Source organism: Patella vulgata, chromosome 6 (assembly GCF_932274485.2).
Source record: "Patella vulgata chromosome 6, xgPatVulg1.2, whole genome shotgun sequence".
In the NCBI taxonomy this organism is placed as follows: domain Eukaryota; kingdom Metazoa; phylum Mollusca; class Gastropoda; family Patellidae; genus Patella; species Patella vulgata.
Genome location: NC_065884.2, coordinates 47,325,107 through 47,344,101, shown reverse-complemented (window position 1 = coordinate 47,344,101; position 18,995 = coordinate 47,325,107). Strand labels below are relative to the sequence as shown.

General features: G+C 32.9%; 1 protein-coding gene across 5 annotated transcripts in view; it reads left to right on the top strand.

The window, feature by feature from the left end:
* LOC126825078 (titin homolog) overlaps nt 1–18,995 on the top strand; it is a 105,880-nt gene that overhangs the window by 29,921 nt on the left and 56,964 nt on the right. For all 5 annotated transcript variants that reach the window (XM_050554528.2, XM_050554531.2, XM_050554530.2 and 2 more), the window contains one exon: nt 1,952–2,030. In XM_050554528.2, the coding sequence (XP_050410485.1) occupies nt 1,952–2,030 (79 nt within the window). The remainder of the gene's footprint in view (nt 1–1,951; nt 2,031–18,995) is intronic.

The following is an 18,995-nucleotide window of genomic DNA, read 5'->3' as shown; positions in this document are numbered from 1 at the left end:
TGACCAGTCACAATTTGTGTCATATTTCAATACCACTTGTATTTTTGTTTCACTTCTGAGAGCCCTTTAAGCAGTATCGGCAAACATGTACACTAGAATAAAGAAAATGGCTTATTTTCTCAAGATACAAAACAAGTACAAATTCTTTATATCAATACAGATGAATAGAAAAACCATTTGTAAATAATCTAGTTACCTTTAAAAAGTTTCAACTACATGGCATGGTTACTGTATACATTTTAGATTTAGAGTTTTTAAAGAAATATCGTAGGCTATTTTTTTTCAGAAATATTGAAGGCTTCAATTTGAAGCACATGAGCAAAGTCTCCTTGAAATTGTCTTAAAATACAAGGGAAACTTGAACTCTTCATCTGAACCCTTGCATTCATGTGCCAATATACCGGTAGGTGTTTTAATTGCTGACAAATGTGCGTGTCAATGGATTATCAATTTGCAACATTTTCACACTAACAAAGCCTCTTAACTATTAAAAACATAATTGGAAAAACAGCTACTAATAGGGAAAATTTTGAAGAGTAATCTGTCAACGTTATCAAGCTATTGGTACTTCAGCCAATATAGGCATATTCCTATATTAGAATGCTAACCACATAATTGAGTTTGCTCGATGGATCAAAATATTGTGTTCTTAAGTATGAGGAACATCCTTACTCACATTTCCTTGACAGTTGGACATTGTAATACGATGGGATTTTATATATCTATATCTGCTCATGTGAATGAGTGTGATATTAATATTTAAAGTTTTTATAATTTTGCTGTAGGCTTACAAAATCACCAGCTACATTTCAGGTACTTCCTGTATCTGATTTCTGAACCAACTTATTAATTTGCAACTTGGGTATCATTAGCCTTGACTTGTGGGTATATACAAATATAATAAAATCAAACCCATTGTCACGTTCTATGATGTCTAGTTCAAATAAACAGTTTTGACAGAACATATTATTGGAAACCGACAATGACAGATGGGAGCCATTATGTAAACATTTAACCACAATACCAATATGATAATTAATGATTTATCAACATGGACATTTAAATACTTATTTGGTCGATATGTTAGTGGATTTAATAATGAGGGAAGAAAATATAAATAAACAGAAAGGGTTACCAGTACTAAATTTATAGCTCCATGGTATTCATACTCTTTGGAACACATGATACCACTTCTCCTTTATTTTGGAAGATCACATAGCTAACTATTTTTTTTGTACTTTTGAATCCTTGTCTCTCTATACAAACTGGTTGAAACCTGATCGAAACCTGATTGATCTTCTACTGCTCATTCTCTGTTGATTCAGAATAATTCCATGTATTTTAGGGATAAATTTTAGCATTCATTGTTTTCTATATTAGGCTGGCGAGCTTAAAAGAGTTCTCCTTAATTTGCAAAAGTCAAAAATTACTCTTCTCAAAAGGTTCCCCAGTCTGAACAAAGTGAGGAATTATGCAAATAAGGAGAGTTATATCATAATAAGGAGAGTGATTGATTACATTCATAAAGCAAGAGTAAAAGATAAGTTAGGACTTCATTCTAATCGCATAGTTGCACATTTACACAGTGACTTTTCACCATATGTCAATGATGTAAAATAAAATATGGAAACTATATGGGCATCAATTTTTAACTGATATATGCTCGATAATAGATTCTCCTCAATCCACATGTAGGTGCTCAATAGCACTTGATGGCGCTCCAGCACTTAAAAAAAACCCAAAAACGTCTGTTTTAGGCAAATACATGAGGTGAATTGTTCTCGCCATACTTTGAATCAATGACAATCTCTAGTAATGTGTGGTGTTTGTGTTTTTGAGGTTTGTAGAATGGGTTAGACTGGTTGTTTGTTGTTGTCATGTGGATTGCATGATTCGCGAGAAACTGTTTAAAGAGCTTAACGTTTGTTAGATAGGTATATTTATTTTTCAGCTGAACGAAACCTCAGACTATGAAGAGAAACGCAAAATACGCAGTGCTATTAGACAGTTACGGAAACAGACAGAACTAGGTGAGTTAAATCATTTTTACTGTTTTTCCATCATTTAAACTTGCCTTATATTAACGCATTTGGACATTATCTATTATAGAAGGACAATATTTCTTTTCCGTATCTAATTTATTGGAAGATTAATCTGATTCACTGAGTAGTAGGTGACTTCTCTGAAAATAGGATTAGTCTCTTCTAATACACAACCAATCTGCTTCAATATGGGAGGAAGTGAGGACCTTGGGAATATTAGGGCTGAATAAGAAAATATACCAAAAACATAACTCAATTTTCTTCTCCGAATATAACTTGGAGATCTACAAATTAAGAAAAAAAACGTAATAAATTAATTTAACTTTGATACATTGTAAAATAACTTAGTGGAATATCATGTTTGACATGCATAAAAAAATTATACTTTAATTAAACCAGGAACATGTTCCATACACTAGGTAGTGTTCTTTTCCTTGATCTTCCTGGGGCAATGCTCTTCAAAGAAGCCTAAAGCTCTGTCAATTCAAGTGCGATCAACATTAAAATTGGCATGATTGTTCATTGGACAAGTGTGGATTAATTGACAGATTTGATTTTTGAAATGACGTTGCAATTCCAAAGTGACTGCAGAATGATATGGTCGATTCCTATTTTATTCCTATTTCTTTCTACTGTATGTATATATCACTGGTTTGCATTAGAATACACACATGGGTTGACGTTGAACCCTAAATTTGTCACACAATAATGATAGATTATATTAATGCATATTGTGACCCAAGAGGTACATAATTCATTACACTAGACTTCCAAAAAGGTTATGACATTGCCATCATTCTTTTAGGTTTAACCGCCATTCATCAACTTTTTAAAAATATATAAATCTGGGCTTGCTGCTCGAAAAATGTGTATAAATAGAGAATCTCCTACCAGTCTGCCTCGTTTTTTTTTTTGCTTTATCAACGAGTGTTGATATTTTTTGATATCTAAAAAGACAAGTAGGAGATTTTATTTATCACCCAATCCCTTCTTACATGCGCAAATAGATAAATATAATTCTTTGCTCTAGATTTCACTTTTACTGAACATTACGGCGTAGTGATACATCATTTTTTGACAGCAATTCAACCATTGCAAAGTCCTTTATATTGGCCCAGTGTTTCCATCAAGGTCAATTGAATAACAATAGTTCATTTTTAAAAAAAAAATAGTTACTTTTAATAAGAAATGAACTGTTCTTTGAAAATAAAAAAAAGTAGTTCCTTTTCAACTGACCAATCAAATCCTAAGGAGATATCGCAGTAGATTATGAAATATATCACACAAGCGATATCTACTGTAGAATGTATTATTGGGTGATAAACTTTATAAACATTATTCGAGCAGCATGTCCAGATTTATATATTCTTATATGTATTTTTATAAGTTATGTATTAAAAAGTTATTAATAAAAAAAAAAGTTGAAGTGGAGCAGATTAAAATCTAAGGCAATGCATATCGATACATTATTGAGAAAAGGGGGAGATCTGTTAAGGACCCTACTTACGTGAAGAATAGCTAGGGGGACTATAGTGATTTATAATGGGCTTACCCATGATGACTATCACCAATATAAAGTTATAATAAGCCTTTTACTGGACTTTATCTACTAAAATATATGAATGGTCTTTTGATTGTTTTCTTATACCCACGGCTGTCCATCAAATTCTACTCAAAATAATTTATTGTTTGTCTTTAAGGGGTTTAAGACACCATTCATGAAATATTTTAAGTACTATGATCCATAGCTTGTCTGAATTAGCATATAATATAATGAATGATAGATTTAAAGGGAGAGGTGTTACATTTGACTTAATTTGTCCTAAAGAAATTAACTGATGAAGCTGATGTTAGTTATTATTTCATTCAGTTATAACTTTCTTTAATTTGTACATGAAATTTTTATGGTTAAACAAAATTTGATTATTTATGATTTTTGCCGTGAATCATTTATCAGTTAGCCTCAGTCAAATTCTGGTTTAGATTTGTGTTTCATATAGAAAGGATTAGGAACTAATTGATGGTTTTGTATCGAGTTATTTGGCTTTTGGAAACACTTCATTTAATTAAAATTGTAAGAAAAAAATGCTTCCTATGGATTACAGGGTTCCCGCAGCTTCGTCAACCAATTTTTCAAGGATATTCAAGGATAAATATACGTCAAATTCAAGGATTTTCAAGGATATTTTTTAGCCTAAAGTTACAATTTTTCATCTTAAAAATAACCAAAACATTACCAACTATCATTATAATCTCATATTTAAAAGGAATTGAAGACATTTGAAACAAAATTAAGGATCTCAACTGAAATTCAAGGATATTTTCCTATTTCCACGAAATTCAAGGATATTCAAGACCTTGAAAATGAAATTTTAAATTTAAGGATATTCAAGGATTTTCAAGGACCGCGGGAACCCTGGATTATTTGCATGTGATACCATTCTCTTTGGTCACCTTCCATATAAGTTATTTGCCTGCGCTGGTACTCTCTTATACCACTTTCCATTTGGAATCCCAAGCAAGAAATTGTATACAGGTGTCAAAAGGAATTTAACATCAGTTTTTATACTGATTATTGTGGCTTATCAAGATTTGAATACTCAGTTGACTTTGAGAAAATCTAGATTTGGGGAATACATGGATTTAGTTTGCTTTGTTTGAAGTTGGTGGACAAAGTAAACATATTAATAAACTAATCTTTACTTGTTCCTCTTTGCCATGACCGTCACATTTTTTCTCCCAACTTGAAAACGAATATTAAACATCTTGCATTTAGAAACCCATCATGCTAGAAAGCAATGTCAACAATGAACAATAGTTATCAAATTAAATCTTTTTAGCCCAATTTTGTATCACTTACTAATCTGCTATAGTCAACACTTAATAGTTACCTTATATAAAAGATCTCATATCAGTCGGGTATGACCAGTAGTGTTAAAAAAGGTTTGAAGTGTATTGACAACTTTTAGTATTCCTCGATATAACACTTGGAAATCTACTGGTATTTATAAAGAAGAAATTGGTTTAAGGTGTTTACTTGAGATTTAAGCTGTTATTACATAGTGAGGTAACAATTAAACCTTTAACATTGTGGTCATATATTTCCTATATATATCTCACCTATAGTAGCATTCAGTACAGGTAGTATATTTTTTTTTTGCCATGACAGATTTATCTGATTCTCAATTTCTAAGTACAGTAGAATCTGTATTAAGCAGCCACTCAAGGGAATTTTCATGACTGACCGCTTAAGGGGGAGTGACCTCTTGATAAATATCTCAATGTTTCTTTGTGCTGACACTAACATCAACCCGTCTTCATTAGCCCAGTTCGGAGCAGAACAGAAGGACGTTAAACTCCATTTCATGTCATTTCATTACTAACATCGAGTAAATTTTCCATGTGGATGCATTTGGAGCAAACATGAATACTTGCATCAGTAAATTTGGCCGTCGCTGAAGCTTGCTTGGAACGAAAATTCTTTGACTCAAATGGGTGATATAACTTCTGTGAACGTATCATCATTTTGTACCAACATTGATACTACTGTCTACCATTGTGATGTATTCGATAATATTTATCCATTTTTGTGAAAAAAATCCATGAATCAATTTTATTTTATCAAAAAAGAACATGTCCAAAAAAAGCCATCGCCGAATTTGTCACCGATTTTCAGAGAGGTGTAACTCTGTATGTATTATGTAGGAGGCGCTAAAACTTATGTTTAACAACAAAGTGGCAATGATGGAAAATAGATACTAGATGATCGTGACAAAACTTAGCATTGACGGTACATATTCTACTGTATTTGCATTAGAACTGTAGAGTTTTTGGATTTGTCGTTTTCAGTTACAGTAGAATCTGTATGAGCAGCCACTCCTATTCAGCGACATACCCTTGTAAGCGGTCACGATAAATTCCCCCCGTTGAAATTCTGTTGTTTCATCTCTTTATTCAACGGTCACTCCTCTAACGCGGCCAGCGGTCACTATTTTACTAATAAATTCAACAAAACATCGCCCATTCAACGGCCATTGTTGAATGATACCATCTTGTCGTTCTTTGTAACACCCCCGCTAATCCCGTGAGTAGTAGTTAATTAACTGGACCCCCACTGATCAGGTAAAAAGAAATGTAAACATAACAATCAACCCGGTATTATCTGTTAATTAATCTTTTGTTTTATTAAACGACTAACCTGATCATTGTTTTCACGCGTAACGACACATTGTTTGATACTGATTGAATAAAATAAAAGTACCGAGTTTTGTCACGATTAACTAGTATCTCTCTTAGCACCTCCTATAATATTACATACAGAGTTACACCCCCTGTAAATAGGTGATAAAATTAGCGATGTTTTTTGTTCATGTGCTTTTTTGATAAAATAAAATGAATTCATCGATTTTCTTCACAAAAATGGATAAATATTATCAAATGCATCACAATGGTAGACAGTAGTATCAAAGGTTGGTACAAAATGACAAGTTTACAGAAGTTATGTCCGAGATTTGAGTAAAGAATTTTCGTCCGGCGCAAGATTCAGCGACGGCCAAATTTACCGCTTCCAGTACATCCAAGCGTAATATTTAATTTATGTCGGCACAAAAAGCAACGAGATTTTATTAAGAGGCCACTCCCGTTAAGTTATGTCCGAGATTTGAGTAAAGAATTTTCGTTCGGCGCAAGATTCAGCGACGGCCAAATTTACCGCTTCCAATGCATCCAAGCGTAATATTTAATTTATGTCGGCACAAAAAGCAACGAGATTTTATTAAGAGGCCACTCCCGTTAAGCGGTCATTTGTGAAAATTCCCTTGGGTGGCTGCTTAATGCAGATTCTACTGTATATATGGGTGTGTTTAGATAAGATTAAATGAACAATTTGAGACAAATCTGCCTCTGCTGAGAAATAGATTTATAAAATTCCTTTTTACACATGGCTGCCTATACAAGCAGTTTAGGATGTTGTCTGCAATATCACGTTGGTGGAAGCAGATGTTAGGTAACGCTCTTTCACACACATTTCACCTAAAATGTTCGCAATGGGTCCTACAGCTCCAGAGGCTGACCCTGAATAAGATACATTTCAAAATAATTGACTGGATGTATTGGAGGCTGATAGAATGTAAAACCTCCCATCAAAGTATCCCCACTTATACACTGGAAGACAAGCTATAAAAATAAACAGGACCTTCTGTATAAGCTTTTCTTGATGATGAGAAATTTGCAGTGACAGACAGAATGTTTTATGTAACTACCAATATTTGAATTGTGTTTAAAAGGAGGTGTCTATGTTAGAGATGAGAAAGTGCGATCGAACTAATATTTGAATTAAGAGTATGTTGAAAACATGATTGCTTTTTTTCAGTAGAATGTTTATCCGCCAATATCCATGTGTATCTGTGGTTAAGTATAAAGAAATCCACCCATATTTAATTGATTTATACAGCTTTATCTAACCAAAGTTATGTATGTTTACACAAAAAATTGGCGGTTGTGGCTCCTGAAGTTGGCCTTGTTCGGCATTGAATGTCTGTGGCTTGAGAAAAATCTTTATTCAGTAAGGTTAATTCACATGGTTTGATCTGTTTGAATATTTTAATTAACATATTAAATTCATCAATATAAGAAATAACTGCAGTCGCAGGTTTTTTTCCTCCTTACAAGTACTATAAAAAAAATTGTGAAATGGGCAAGATGTTTATTCATTTCTATCATTTAACCTTATCTTTTGAAATTTTTCTTTTTTAAAATACTGTATACCATTTGATAGTAAAGAGAAATTGTGTTCATATTGCATCTATTATAAAGTTTTCCCACCGAAGTTCAAAACAGAAAATTGATAAATTGTTTAGATAATATATAAATATATGAATTTCAGACATAAAAAGGAGTGGATTCAACCTTGATTTTTTAAAAAAATGATGGTTATGAAATATTTGAAAAAAATTGAAGTGATACATTCAAACAAAATATTTCTTTAACTGTTTGAGGTCCTGATATTTACATTGATGTGCTACAAATAAAAAGTTATATATGGTAAATAATATTTTACATATCTCAGGGCATTAAATTGAATAGTATCTTTTCAGACTCCCTGTTATATGTTGTTTGGTGATTTATTCATCCAAATAAACTGGCGTGCGGCAATACAATGAAAGGATGATCTTATTTTTTATTGGACAACTTTACTTCACATTGTTGTTTGTATTAGAAGATGTTTTTTTTAGCTGACTAGATCAAAGTTTGGTGTGTGATTCGGACAATAGGCTAACGAGGTGATCCCCTCAGAAGCAGTTTATCATAGGACCAGAGTTATTCAATGAGTGTGTTGTGTTTGTTAGGTGTTCGACCAGTCTACAAGTATATGTCTACCCCTTCTCTCTTTTGGTCTTTTGTACCAGATATTGAAATGTCGTCTGCTCGCCTAGAGTGAGGTACAATACTATAGGTTGGTTGTTTAACAGTGGGAGGGAACTACAATAGATTGTGTTGTTGGACATTAATACCAATTTTATCATCAGTCATAGGAAACTTAGAAGAGGCTGATATAATGTGCTCTTTTAAACATCTTTAAAAAAAACATCTGAATTTTCTTTTAAGGTAAATCATTTTTGTTAAATTTGTTTTAGGTTCCAAATTTATATTTTGAATGTGATTCAACTAAATTGTTCATATCATGAAAACAGTAATTCTTTATGACATTTATCCAAAATGTTATTTCTGTTAATTGCAATAGATGATTAACAAATTTTAAAATCTAGTATACTTTGTGTCATCTTTATATTAATAAAACTGTCATTTGATTTTCATCTGTAGTCTTTTGATGTGCTTACTCTTTTAGAAATATCTAGTGATTCTTTAACCATAATAATGAAAGTTTGTGTGGCACGTCTACTATTACACTCTATTGTCACTCTAGAAAATTTATTCTAGATACTCTCTCCATAATATTTTCAATCTCCTGTAGAAAAATAAATTCATCCTATTTCATTAAAGATCTTCTGGTTGTATTTTAGAGTTGAGATAGATAAATTCTTAGAAACGTGCAGTGTTATAAAGAAATTTGTGTTTGTTTTATTCTTTGTTTTTGATGCATGGTCTCTTTAGCTTGAGTAAACCGTTTTATTTGTACAAAATAATTGCAGCTGCAAAGTACAATTTTTCCAAGAACATGCAAAAATGGCAATAGATAAATATTTGCTTGAGTTTAAAACGTGTACATGTATATGTAAGTAGATAAGTAGATTAAGAGTTAGTACACCTGGGAATTTGATATACTTTAGATATAATTGTTACATATTGTTATATCTATCTGTACTTATCACATTATACTATTACTAAGGTTTATTCCACACAAAAAATTATAAAGACATCTGGAAATGCAAGGATAAAATATGTATTTGAACGTTGATTTTTAAGGAATTTTCTCCAGGAAAATGGTATTTATCTATAAAAATAATGTTTTGACAGTGATATTTCATTTGTTAGGCAAGAAGAAGCCTTTATTTTGAAAGATTAGTTGTGTTTCTGTCTTTAGTATTGACAATAATATAAGTTCTTTCAATCAAATAACACATCTAATTGTTCAGATGGGATGATAAAGCGACGTCCACTGTACACTTGACAGTTGGAATTCAATATAAAAGTACCAATAGGCTGTAGCACCACTGTCCAATTTCTCTCATAGCACACTGTATGACATTAGCCCAGATGGAGCAGAAAAGTAGGACATTAAATCCCATTTCATTTCAAATAACCGGTTTAAGAATTGCACCATTTGAAATATGGTATATTGAATACCTTTGAAGATCAATGTACAATATTTTCTGATTATTATGGATAAGATATTATTATTGATTAAAATGTTACAAGAGTGTGTCATTAATTTGATGGATAAAGAAGAAGTAATCTTTTATTTCTTAAAATGACAATCCTGACTGGTAGAGTCCCTTAAATAACTGAGGTTAATGCACTAGTACAAAAAGAAGAAACTTGCACAGTTGATAATGTTTACATATTTTTTATACGCCCACATTTTCATGTGGACGTATATTGTCGTCGCCCCTGTCCGTCCGTCCACAATTGTTTGTGAACAGTCTACAGGTCACAATTTTTATCCGATTTCAATGGAACTTGAAATATAGGTTTATCACCATAAGATCTCGATTCCTTTCAATATTGGCATGTATCGGACTGTAACTTCATGGATTATGGCCCCTGATTGTACGAAAAATCACGTTTTTAGCTTGTGAACACTGTAGAGGTCACAATTTTTACCCGATTTAGTTTAAACAATTTTTATCTGATTTTGTTGAAACTTTAAATGTAAGTTTATAACCCAAAGATCTCGGTTCCTTTCGATATTCGCGCATATCGGAACGTAACTTCCTGAATTATGGCCCCTGATTGTACGAAAAATCACGTTTTTAGCTTGTGGACCCTATAGAGGTCATAATTTTTATCCGATTTAAAAAAACGTAATATTATATCACAGTTACATTTCGTGAAAATCGGCCTAAAACTGACAGAGAAAATGTCCGCCCTTCGTTCTGAAATAGCGTAAAAATATGGTATATCAAGGTTGTGGACCCTATAGAGGTCACAATTTTAATCCTATTTTGATGAAACTTGAAGTGTAAGTTTATAACCCAAAGATCTCGGTTCCTTTCGATATTCGCGCATATCGGAACGTAACTCCCTGAATTATGGCCCCTGATTGTACGAAAAATCGCGATTTTAGCTTGTGGAGCCCATAGAGGTCATAATTTTTATCCGATTTAAAAAAAACGTATTATTATATCGCCGTTAGACCCTAAGAACGACTGACTTCGAATTTCGTGAAAATCGGCCCAAAACTGACAGACAAAATGGCGCCCTTCGTTCTCAAATAGCGTAAAAATATGGTATATCAAGTTAGTGGACCCTATAGAGGTCACAATTTTTATCTGATTTTGTTGAAACTTTAAATGTAAGTTTATAACCCAAGATCTCGGTTCCTTTCGATATTTGCGCATATCGGAACATAACTTCCTGAATTATGGCCCCTGATTGTACGGAAAATCGCGATTTTAGCTTGTGCCCATAGAGGTCATAATTTTTATCCGATTTAAAAAAACGTATTATTATATCACCGTTAGACCCTAAGGACGACCGAGTTTGAATTTCGTGAAAATTGGCCCAAAACTGACAGACAAAATGGCCGCCCTTCTTTCTCAAATAGCGTAAAAATATGGTATATCAAGGTTGTGGACCCTATAGAGGTCACAATTTTTATCCGATTTTGTTGAAACTTGAAATGTAAGTTTATATCCCAAAGATCTTGGCTCCTTTCGATAATCGCGCATTCGGAACGTAACTTCCTGAATTATGGCCCCTGATTGTACGAAAAATCGCGATTTTAGATTGAGGACTCCATAGAGATCATAATTTTTATCCGATTTAAAAAAACGTATTATTATATCACCGTTAGACCCCATGGACGACTCAGTTCGAATTTCGTGAAAATCGGCCCAAAATTGACAGACAAAATGAACGTCCTTCGTTCTCAAATAGCGTAAAAATATGGTATATCAAGGTTGTGGACCCAATAGAGGTCACAATTTTTATCCGATTTTGTTGAAACTTGAAATCTAAGTTTATAACCCAAAGTTCGTGGTTCCTTTCGATATTCGCGCATATCGGAACGTAACTTCCTGAATTATGGCCCTTGATTGTACGAAAAATCACTTTCTTTTTAGCTTGTTCTCTATCCATCTCTCGAAAATGTGGGCGTATCCTGCCTGGCAGCCGCTGGTGTTATCTATATGTACATGTTGTTGTTGAGATACATAGAAATGTAGATCCCCTATTATAGCTATAGAAATATGGCTAAACAATTGATTTTTTTTAGAACTACGAGAATCGTAATTGACAATAAATTATATCTTGGTGTTATCAGATTACAGATTTAAATGATAAACTAACTATTCCACCAATAAAAGATTTAATACAATCAATTTATCTGGAATAGATATTGTGTATTAAGCTTCTTATGCTGTGGTTATACGCACCTTTTTTCCGCTCAGGTTGTCTTTATCTGTTGCTATGATTTTCTAATAGTACAATACATCAGCATTGCTCTTGTCCATGATAAGATATATGGTAAGATCTTACACTTACAGTGAAGCATTACATTACATAAAAAGAGATTTAAAATTTAAAGGAGCATAGAAGGAAAGTCCAAGTGGACTCTGGTCACTGAAGTGCACACAATTTTGCATACTCCAGTGCCCCTCCGTTCTCTCTTACTGTGTGTAAAAAGGTAAGAAACAACTAATTCTCATGCACGCTTTCCAGATGCTGTTGTTAGGTAATAATCAAATATAAAATATTAATAAAAAAAAGTGTTTAATACAATGGAATCTAACCAAAGGATCCTGAAATTACCTTGTTAGTCTAACTTTATGCCATACACTTTTCCAGATACAATATATTCTATAGGTAATAATAACTGTCCAGGTGCTTAAATATTTGTTCATGAAAGGATGTCTCTGTTACCATGAAATTGAGCATCCCTATTCTTATCACTTATCAGAGTATAGGTGAGCAGATCAAATTTCTCATTATAGATTAGCACTTATTATATGCTCTGAAAAAGAACAAATTGTCTAGTAGGCATATATTTGAGCTGGGTTTTTATTACATGAAATAAGGTACCTATATGTTTAGTAGAAAACAATGTGTCAATTCCTGTATTGAAATCAGAAGTAAAATTATTTCATTAAATAATAGTGCAATGATTTAGTATGGATAAAGTAATGGCTATGCATTAGTTTACTAGTAAGTGTTTTGTTGATGAAGGGTGGTCTGTATGCTTATAATCGTTAATTTTCACTTCTGAATGATGTGTTCTTTGGTATTGTTTACGCCTCGAGTGAAAAGTTCAGACTCTGGATGGGCGAGTTGTGTTAGAGACATGTACAAGGTGTCTGTCAATCCATCATATCAGATTTAATATATTAACTGACATGAACTTACTATATGTGTTTACAAATAACTGAATTGAAATATTCTCATTGGAGCACACTGTAAATTATCGGAGTTCTTTGTGAATTGCACTAATAAATGAAAGAGTACCAATAAGCATTCCATGTATAGACTAGAGTATGATACCCATCACAAGTCACAGCAATTGTAGTAATCTTAGCGGAAAGGCCAACAATGTTATTGGTTGTTCTAAAATGACACAACTACAATATGGTTAAAGGTGAAATAGATATCGATCTAAAAGTGGTTGGGTTGGATTCAGTATAAACAAAGATATAATGAATTGAAAATTGTGCAACATCTTGTATCCTCTGCAAGCAGTGTCGTCTATATAAGCTTGGGGTTAGATAAATTTGATCAATTGAATTGAATCCAGTCTGAGAGATTACCAAGGTTGATGTTTTGGTGTTATTTTCTGAATTAAATAATTAATTTGAGTACATTTTAGCATAGATTAAGTCATGTAAAATTAGATATTGTCCAAATTGTCTGGATTAAACTGTGTCTGAAAAGATTTACGTACAATATTTGGACATTGATTGTTATTGAAGACATATTTACAAGACTTATATTTCAATAACTGATAAATGAATCTATCTAAGGGATGATATAATTGGACAATGATTTATACATGTGTCATTCAATGGTGTTATATGATAGGAAACTAATTATATCAAGGTATATTATGTATCATTGTTTAGTATTATATGTTGATAACCTGTCTAAACAGGGCATCCTCTATATTTAACTGTATTCTATCAATTTAGAGAATCGATTTTACTTGTTGGTTAGTTGTGTTTGAATAAATTAGGCATTTATTTTGTGGCAGTAAAATGAAACCTTTTTGACAAGGTAGCAATTTGAATAAAATAAGATAAGATAAGATGTTTATTGCATCAAAACGTCCATGAAGGACAATCTTGAACAAATTTGAGACTAACATCTAAATTAGATTTTTGCCAGGGCAACATAGTTATGCCTATTCATTTATTCAAAAGAAAGATAGCATTGGTTAAATGTGTGAAATTCCTAAATTAAACATATATTATGCAAGAGCTAAATCTGCCTATTGCAGGTCTTTCTTTAGGCCTGAAATATTATCAAAATTATTAATTAGACATTAATTAACTTATCAAAACCATAATCAACACTCGGTGGCATTGCTAGCCTGAGATGTTTATTGGATTAGGTTCCGATTTGCTGTTTGACTTCCATTCATAATTTAATCATGAAATGGATAATCGAGACTATGTTTTTTATGGTACCGACTTTAGTAATGATGATCGAGGCTAGGCCAAAAATTCAGTCGCTAAAATCTTGGTTCAGAGTGGATCAATTTAACTGAAATTTTCAGCAAATTCAATTTACATTATCTAGTTTTTAACTAGTATAGTGAGAACTAATCTAATCTCCCATAGTGTGTCTTTAATGATACATATATAATGCCTCATGTACAACACCAGTCAAATCAAATGTCACGTTTGTATTATTTTATGTGTCAGAAATGTTTAGGCAAACCAAAGGCATTGAATGCAAACTACAGCTTCATATATAACTGGTATATTTTACATGAAATGTAAAAATGAGACTCCTTTGAGGAGTTCACATAGTTACTGACCGTTTTGTATTGGATAGTCTGTGATCTGTTTAGTGTGTCTGCTCACTTACAAGTTAATAACCTGAAATCGATAAACATCAACAAACAATTGTCTTGTTTATTACCGAAATAAGGTACATTGATACTGTAATTTTCCCAGTCAATGAAAACGTAAATGTGTTACTGCGTCTTTGATGATAGGATTAGTGTACAATAGAACGTGTTGTTATCAGGTCGACAAGTCATAGTTAAAGGAAAACCAACACCGTTTTTATTATATAACACATAACATTTAATCTTAAAGTGTAAACAGTTTGAATAAATCAAAAACAGAAAGAGAGAATAAGCCATTTTATCACATAAAATTTTGTGAACAATTTCAAAAAATTAAATAGTCTGTGTTGTGACTTATGGGTGTTGGCAGTGGTGTGAATTACCTAGTACACATAGATGTTTACCACAGAGAAAACATATTGTTTTGTGCTACGAGAAGAATTTGTGAAGACAAAAAACAAATAAAAATTGAAGGTGATATCAAATTCTTATCGGTGTTGAGGCTGCGAGGTCTTCCTCATTTTTCCAGTCAAAGATGTTTTGTTTTGTCGATAGTCCTATGGTTGCATTGCATTTTACAATAGAAGTCTTGTGACAATGCATTTCAATGGAAAAAAATCCTGAAATGCCGTTGTCCTCTCATGCCTTGACAAATTAAAAACATAACAAAATATTTTGACAAATTTTCTAAATAATTATTAATTCTAAATATTGTGCTGTGTCCTAATTTTTATTTAGGAGTAAGGAAATTGAACTGTGAGAGGACAGCAACATTTCTGAATTCCAAATCATTCATGCTGTTTTATGATAAAGGAAAGAATTGCTCTTCATATGTAAAACCAGCCCTCCCACTGACAGTTTTATCTGGATCTATTTTATTCTGTAAATGAAGCATCAGTTTTCTATCTTCCTTACATCCAGTAAATTATACACTGTTGGCCATTTTAAATAAATATTACACGCAGTTAGTAAGTCAAACGCTATGCTGCCATTTTATTTTAGAAATTTATGACTTGTTTAGTACCCAATATGTGAAATAATTTCACTTGAGTTAAGAACTGAATGTGATTATTATCACCAACGTTCTCTGGGCTATTCTTGGTTCGAAAATGCACCCAGGTGATACATATGTAATATTTCATACATATGGACAATTTGTAGATGTGGATGAGCTAGGATTGGGGGTGTATAGCACATTCACAGAGAAGTTTTCTGGCGAAGGCGGTCACTGTTCATTAGAAGTCCAAGTCGAAATCTGTTTCAATATTTCTTTATATACAGTTAAATAATTACAATAATTACAATATTTACAAGATCATATTAGGGTTACTAAGCGTCTTAATAGTCTTGCTATTATCTTATGTTTAAAATTTAATTACGTAAAAGAACTAGGTCTATGTGGTCAAATCAACTTTGTTAAAGTTTGTAAAATGATTACACAGTGCTTTACACATTGATCGTCACCAATATGGCACCGCGTTGGAATGTCAGTCAAAAAATGGATGGCCAGTCCACCTTGCTTAACAGACCTGATTATAGCAATATAACAATAATTTTAAAAATAATTTAGACACACAGACCTTTTTCTTTTCTTTTTTTAAATGTGAAAGGTACTGTATATAAAGAAATATTGAAACAGATTTCGACTTGGACTTCTAATGAACAGTGACCGCCTTCGCCAGAAAACTTCTCTGTGAATGTGCTATACACCCCCAATCCTAGCTCATCCACATCTACAAATTGTCCATATGTATGAAATATTACATATGTATCACCTGGGTGCATATTCGAACCAAGAATAGCCCCGAGAACGTTGGTGATATTATAGTAAAATCCCCTCTGATATCTTCGGTCATTCTGATAAAGCAAGACTTGATGATCCTCTTCTTGAACTTATTGGTTCCAAGCCTTGATTTTAGACTAACAAGTCCTTCTGACCAGGAGGGCTGTGAGTGAACTTCATAGGGTAATTTACTTTTTAAAGCCCTAGAAGGCCAGAATGAAAATTAGATATAGACTTAAGAACCACACACAATCAAAACTAAAAATTTGGGTCTAAAACTTAGACAAATTCATCAGTTATATCCCAAGTTATGTCCATTTAGTTTTTGCTGCTTTCTATTAATTTCATTATTAATTTCATACCACGTCATACCACCGTCTTCACATTAAAATACATTGTAGTAGGCCTATATGTTTTTGGCTTTTGAGATATATGTGAATTGTGAACGATTTGACTTTTTCCATTAATTGTCAACATACCATTTAAATCTCTTAATAGTGGACCTATCTTACTGGGTGTGAAGAAATCATTTACTAAATTTAGACTATTTTCTTTGTTTCCTAAAAGGTATGAGCAACCTAAGTGGAACTAAAATAAATATTTAAACCCTATCCCAGTCCTAATAGAGTTTGGGGAGGGAGGGATCTGAGTGGATCCAAAGCTTGTACGTGACAAAAGGTAGACTAACCTGCCTAACCTCTTGGATTTTCACCAGCTCCTCCCAATGCTAAAGACCCAGATTCCAGCGAATTCTTAAAATAAAAATGCATCATATGTTAGTCCCAAAATTCCCAGGTTTGTGTTTATTGGCAGTTAAACCCCATTTCTCCCATCCCTAAGTTAAGTAACATGAAATATTACATATTTTATATCACATTAAACACCTGTTACTTAAGGGCATATATGACGATCTGACAAAATATAAGTTTATAGATAACCCATTGTTATAGTCCCTGTGTCACATATACATATTATTATTAAAAGTGTGTCACTATAATTGAGCTGTCATTTGAATGTCAGTGAAGTGTAGCATTATTTTTTTATTCAACTATTATACAGTCTTAATTTTCTCTTAAATGAGTACAATGTAAGCTAGTAGGTACAGTTTACAGGGTAAGATTTTCATATTCAGCATGTTTTGTCATTCATGATATTTTTTTTTGTTACAATGTGCATTCTTCAAATTGTTTATTGAGTTAAAAGAGTGTAGATGTTTGAATAGAAGTGATGGAATAAGTTGTTCATGTTTAAAAAATGTAAGATTTTTAGGAATTTATTATTTTTATACGCCCACATTTTCATGTGGACGTATTATGCCGTCGCCCCTGTCCGTCCGTCCATCCACAATTTGTTTGTGGACACTCTACAGGTCACAATTCTTATCCGATTTTGACGAAACTTGAAATATAGGTTTATCTCCAAAAGATCTCGGCGGCTATCGATATTGGCATGTATCGGATCGAAACTTCATGGATTATGGCCCCTGTTTGTACGAAAAATCACGTTTTTAGCTTGTGGACCCTATGGAGGTCACAATTTTTATCCGATTTTGTTGAAACTTGAAATGTAAGTTTATAACCCAAAGATCTTGGTTCCTTTCGATATTCGCACATATCGGACCGTAACTTCCTGAATTATGGCCCCTGATTGTACGAAAAATCACGTTTTTAGCTTGTGGACCCTATAGAGGTCATAATTTTTATCCGATTTAGAAGAACGTATTATTATATCACTGTTACACCCTAAGGATGACTGAGTTCGAATTTCGTGAAAATCGGCCCAAAATTGACAGACAAAATGGCCGCCTTTCGTTCTCAAATAGCGTAAAAGTATGGTATATCAAGGTTGTGGACACTATAGAGGTCACAGTTTTTATCCTATTTTGTTGAAACTTGAAATGTAAGTTTATAACCCAAAGATCTTGGTTCCTTTCGATATTCGCGCATATCGGACCTTAACTTCTTGATTTATAGCCGCTGATTGTACCAAAAAACGCGTTTTTAGCTTCTGGACCCTATAAAGGTCATAATTTTTATCTGATTTAAAAAAACGTATTATTATATAACCGTTACACCCTAAGGACGACTGATTTCGAATGTTGTGATAATCGGCCCAAAATTGACAGACAAAATGGCTGCCATTCGTTCTGAAATAGCGTAAAAATATGGTATATCAAGGTTGTGGACCCTATAGAGGTAACAATTTTTATCCGATTTTGTTGAAACTTGAAATGTAAGTTTATAACACAAAGATCTCAGTTCCTTTCGATATTTGCGCAGATCGAATTGTAATTTCCTGAATTATGGCCCTTGATTGTAGGAAAAATCACTTTCTTGTTAGCTTGTTCTCTATCCATCTCTCGAAAATGTGGGTGTATCCTGCCTGGCAGCTGCTGGTTTGAGGATACATTGTTAATTGCCTACCAAAGAAGATTATTCAGAGCATGGATTGCTTGATTATCTTTAGAATTGAGGGGTTGGGTGGCGAT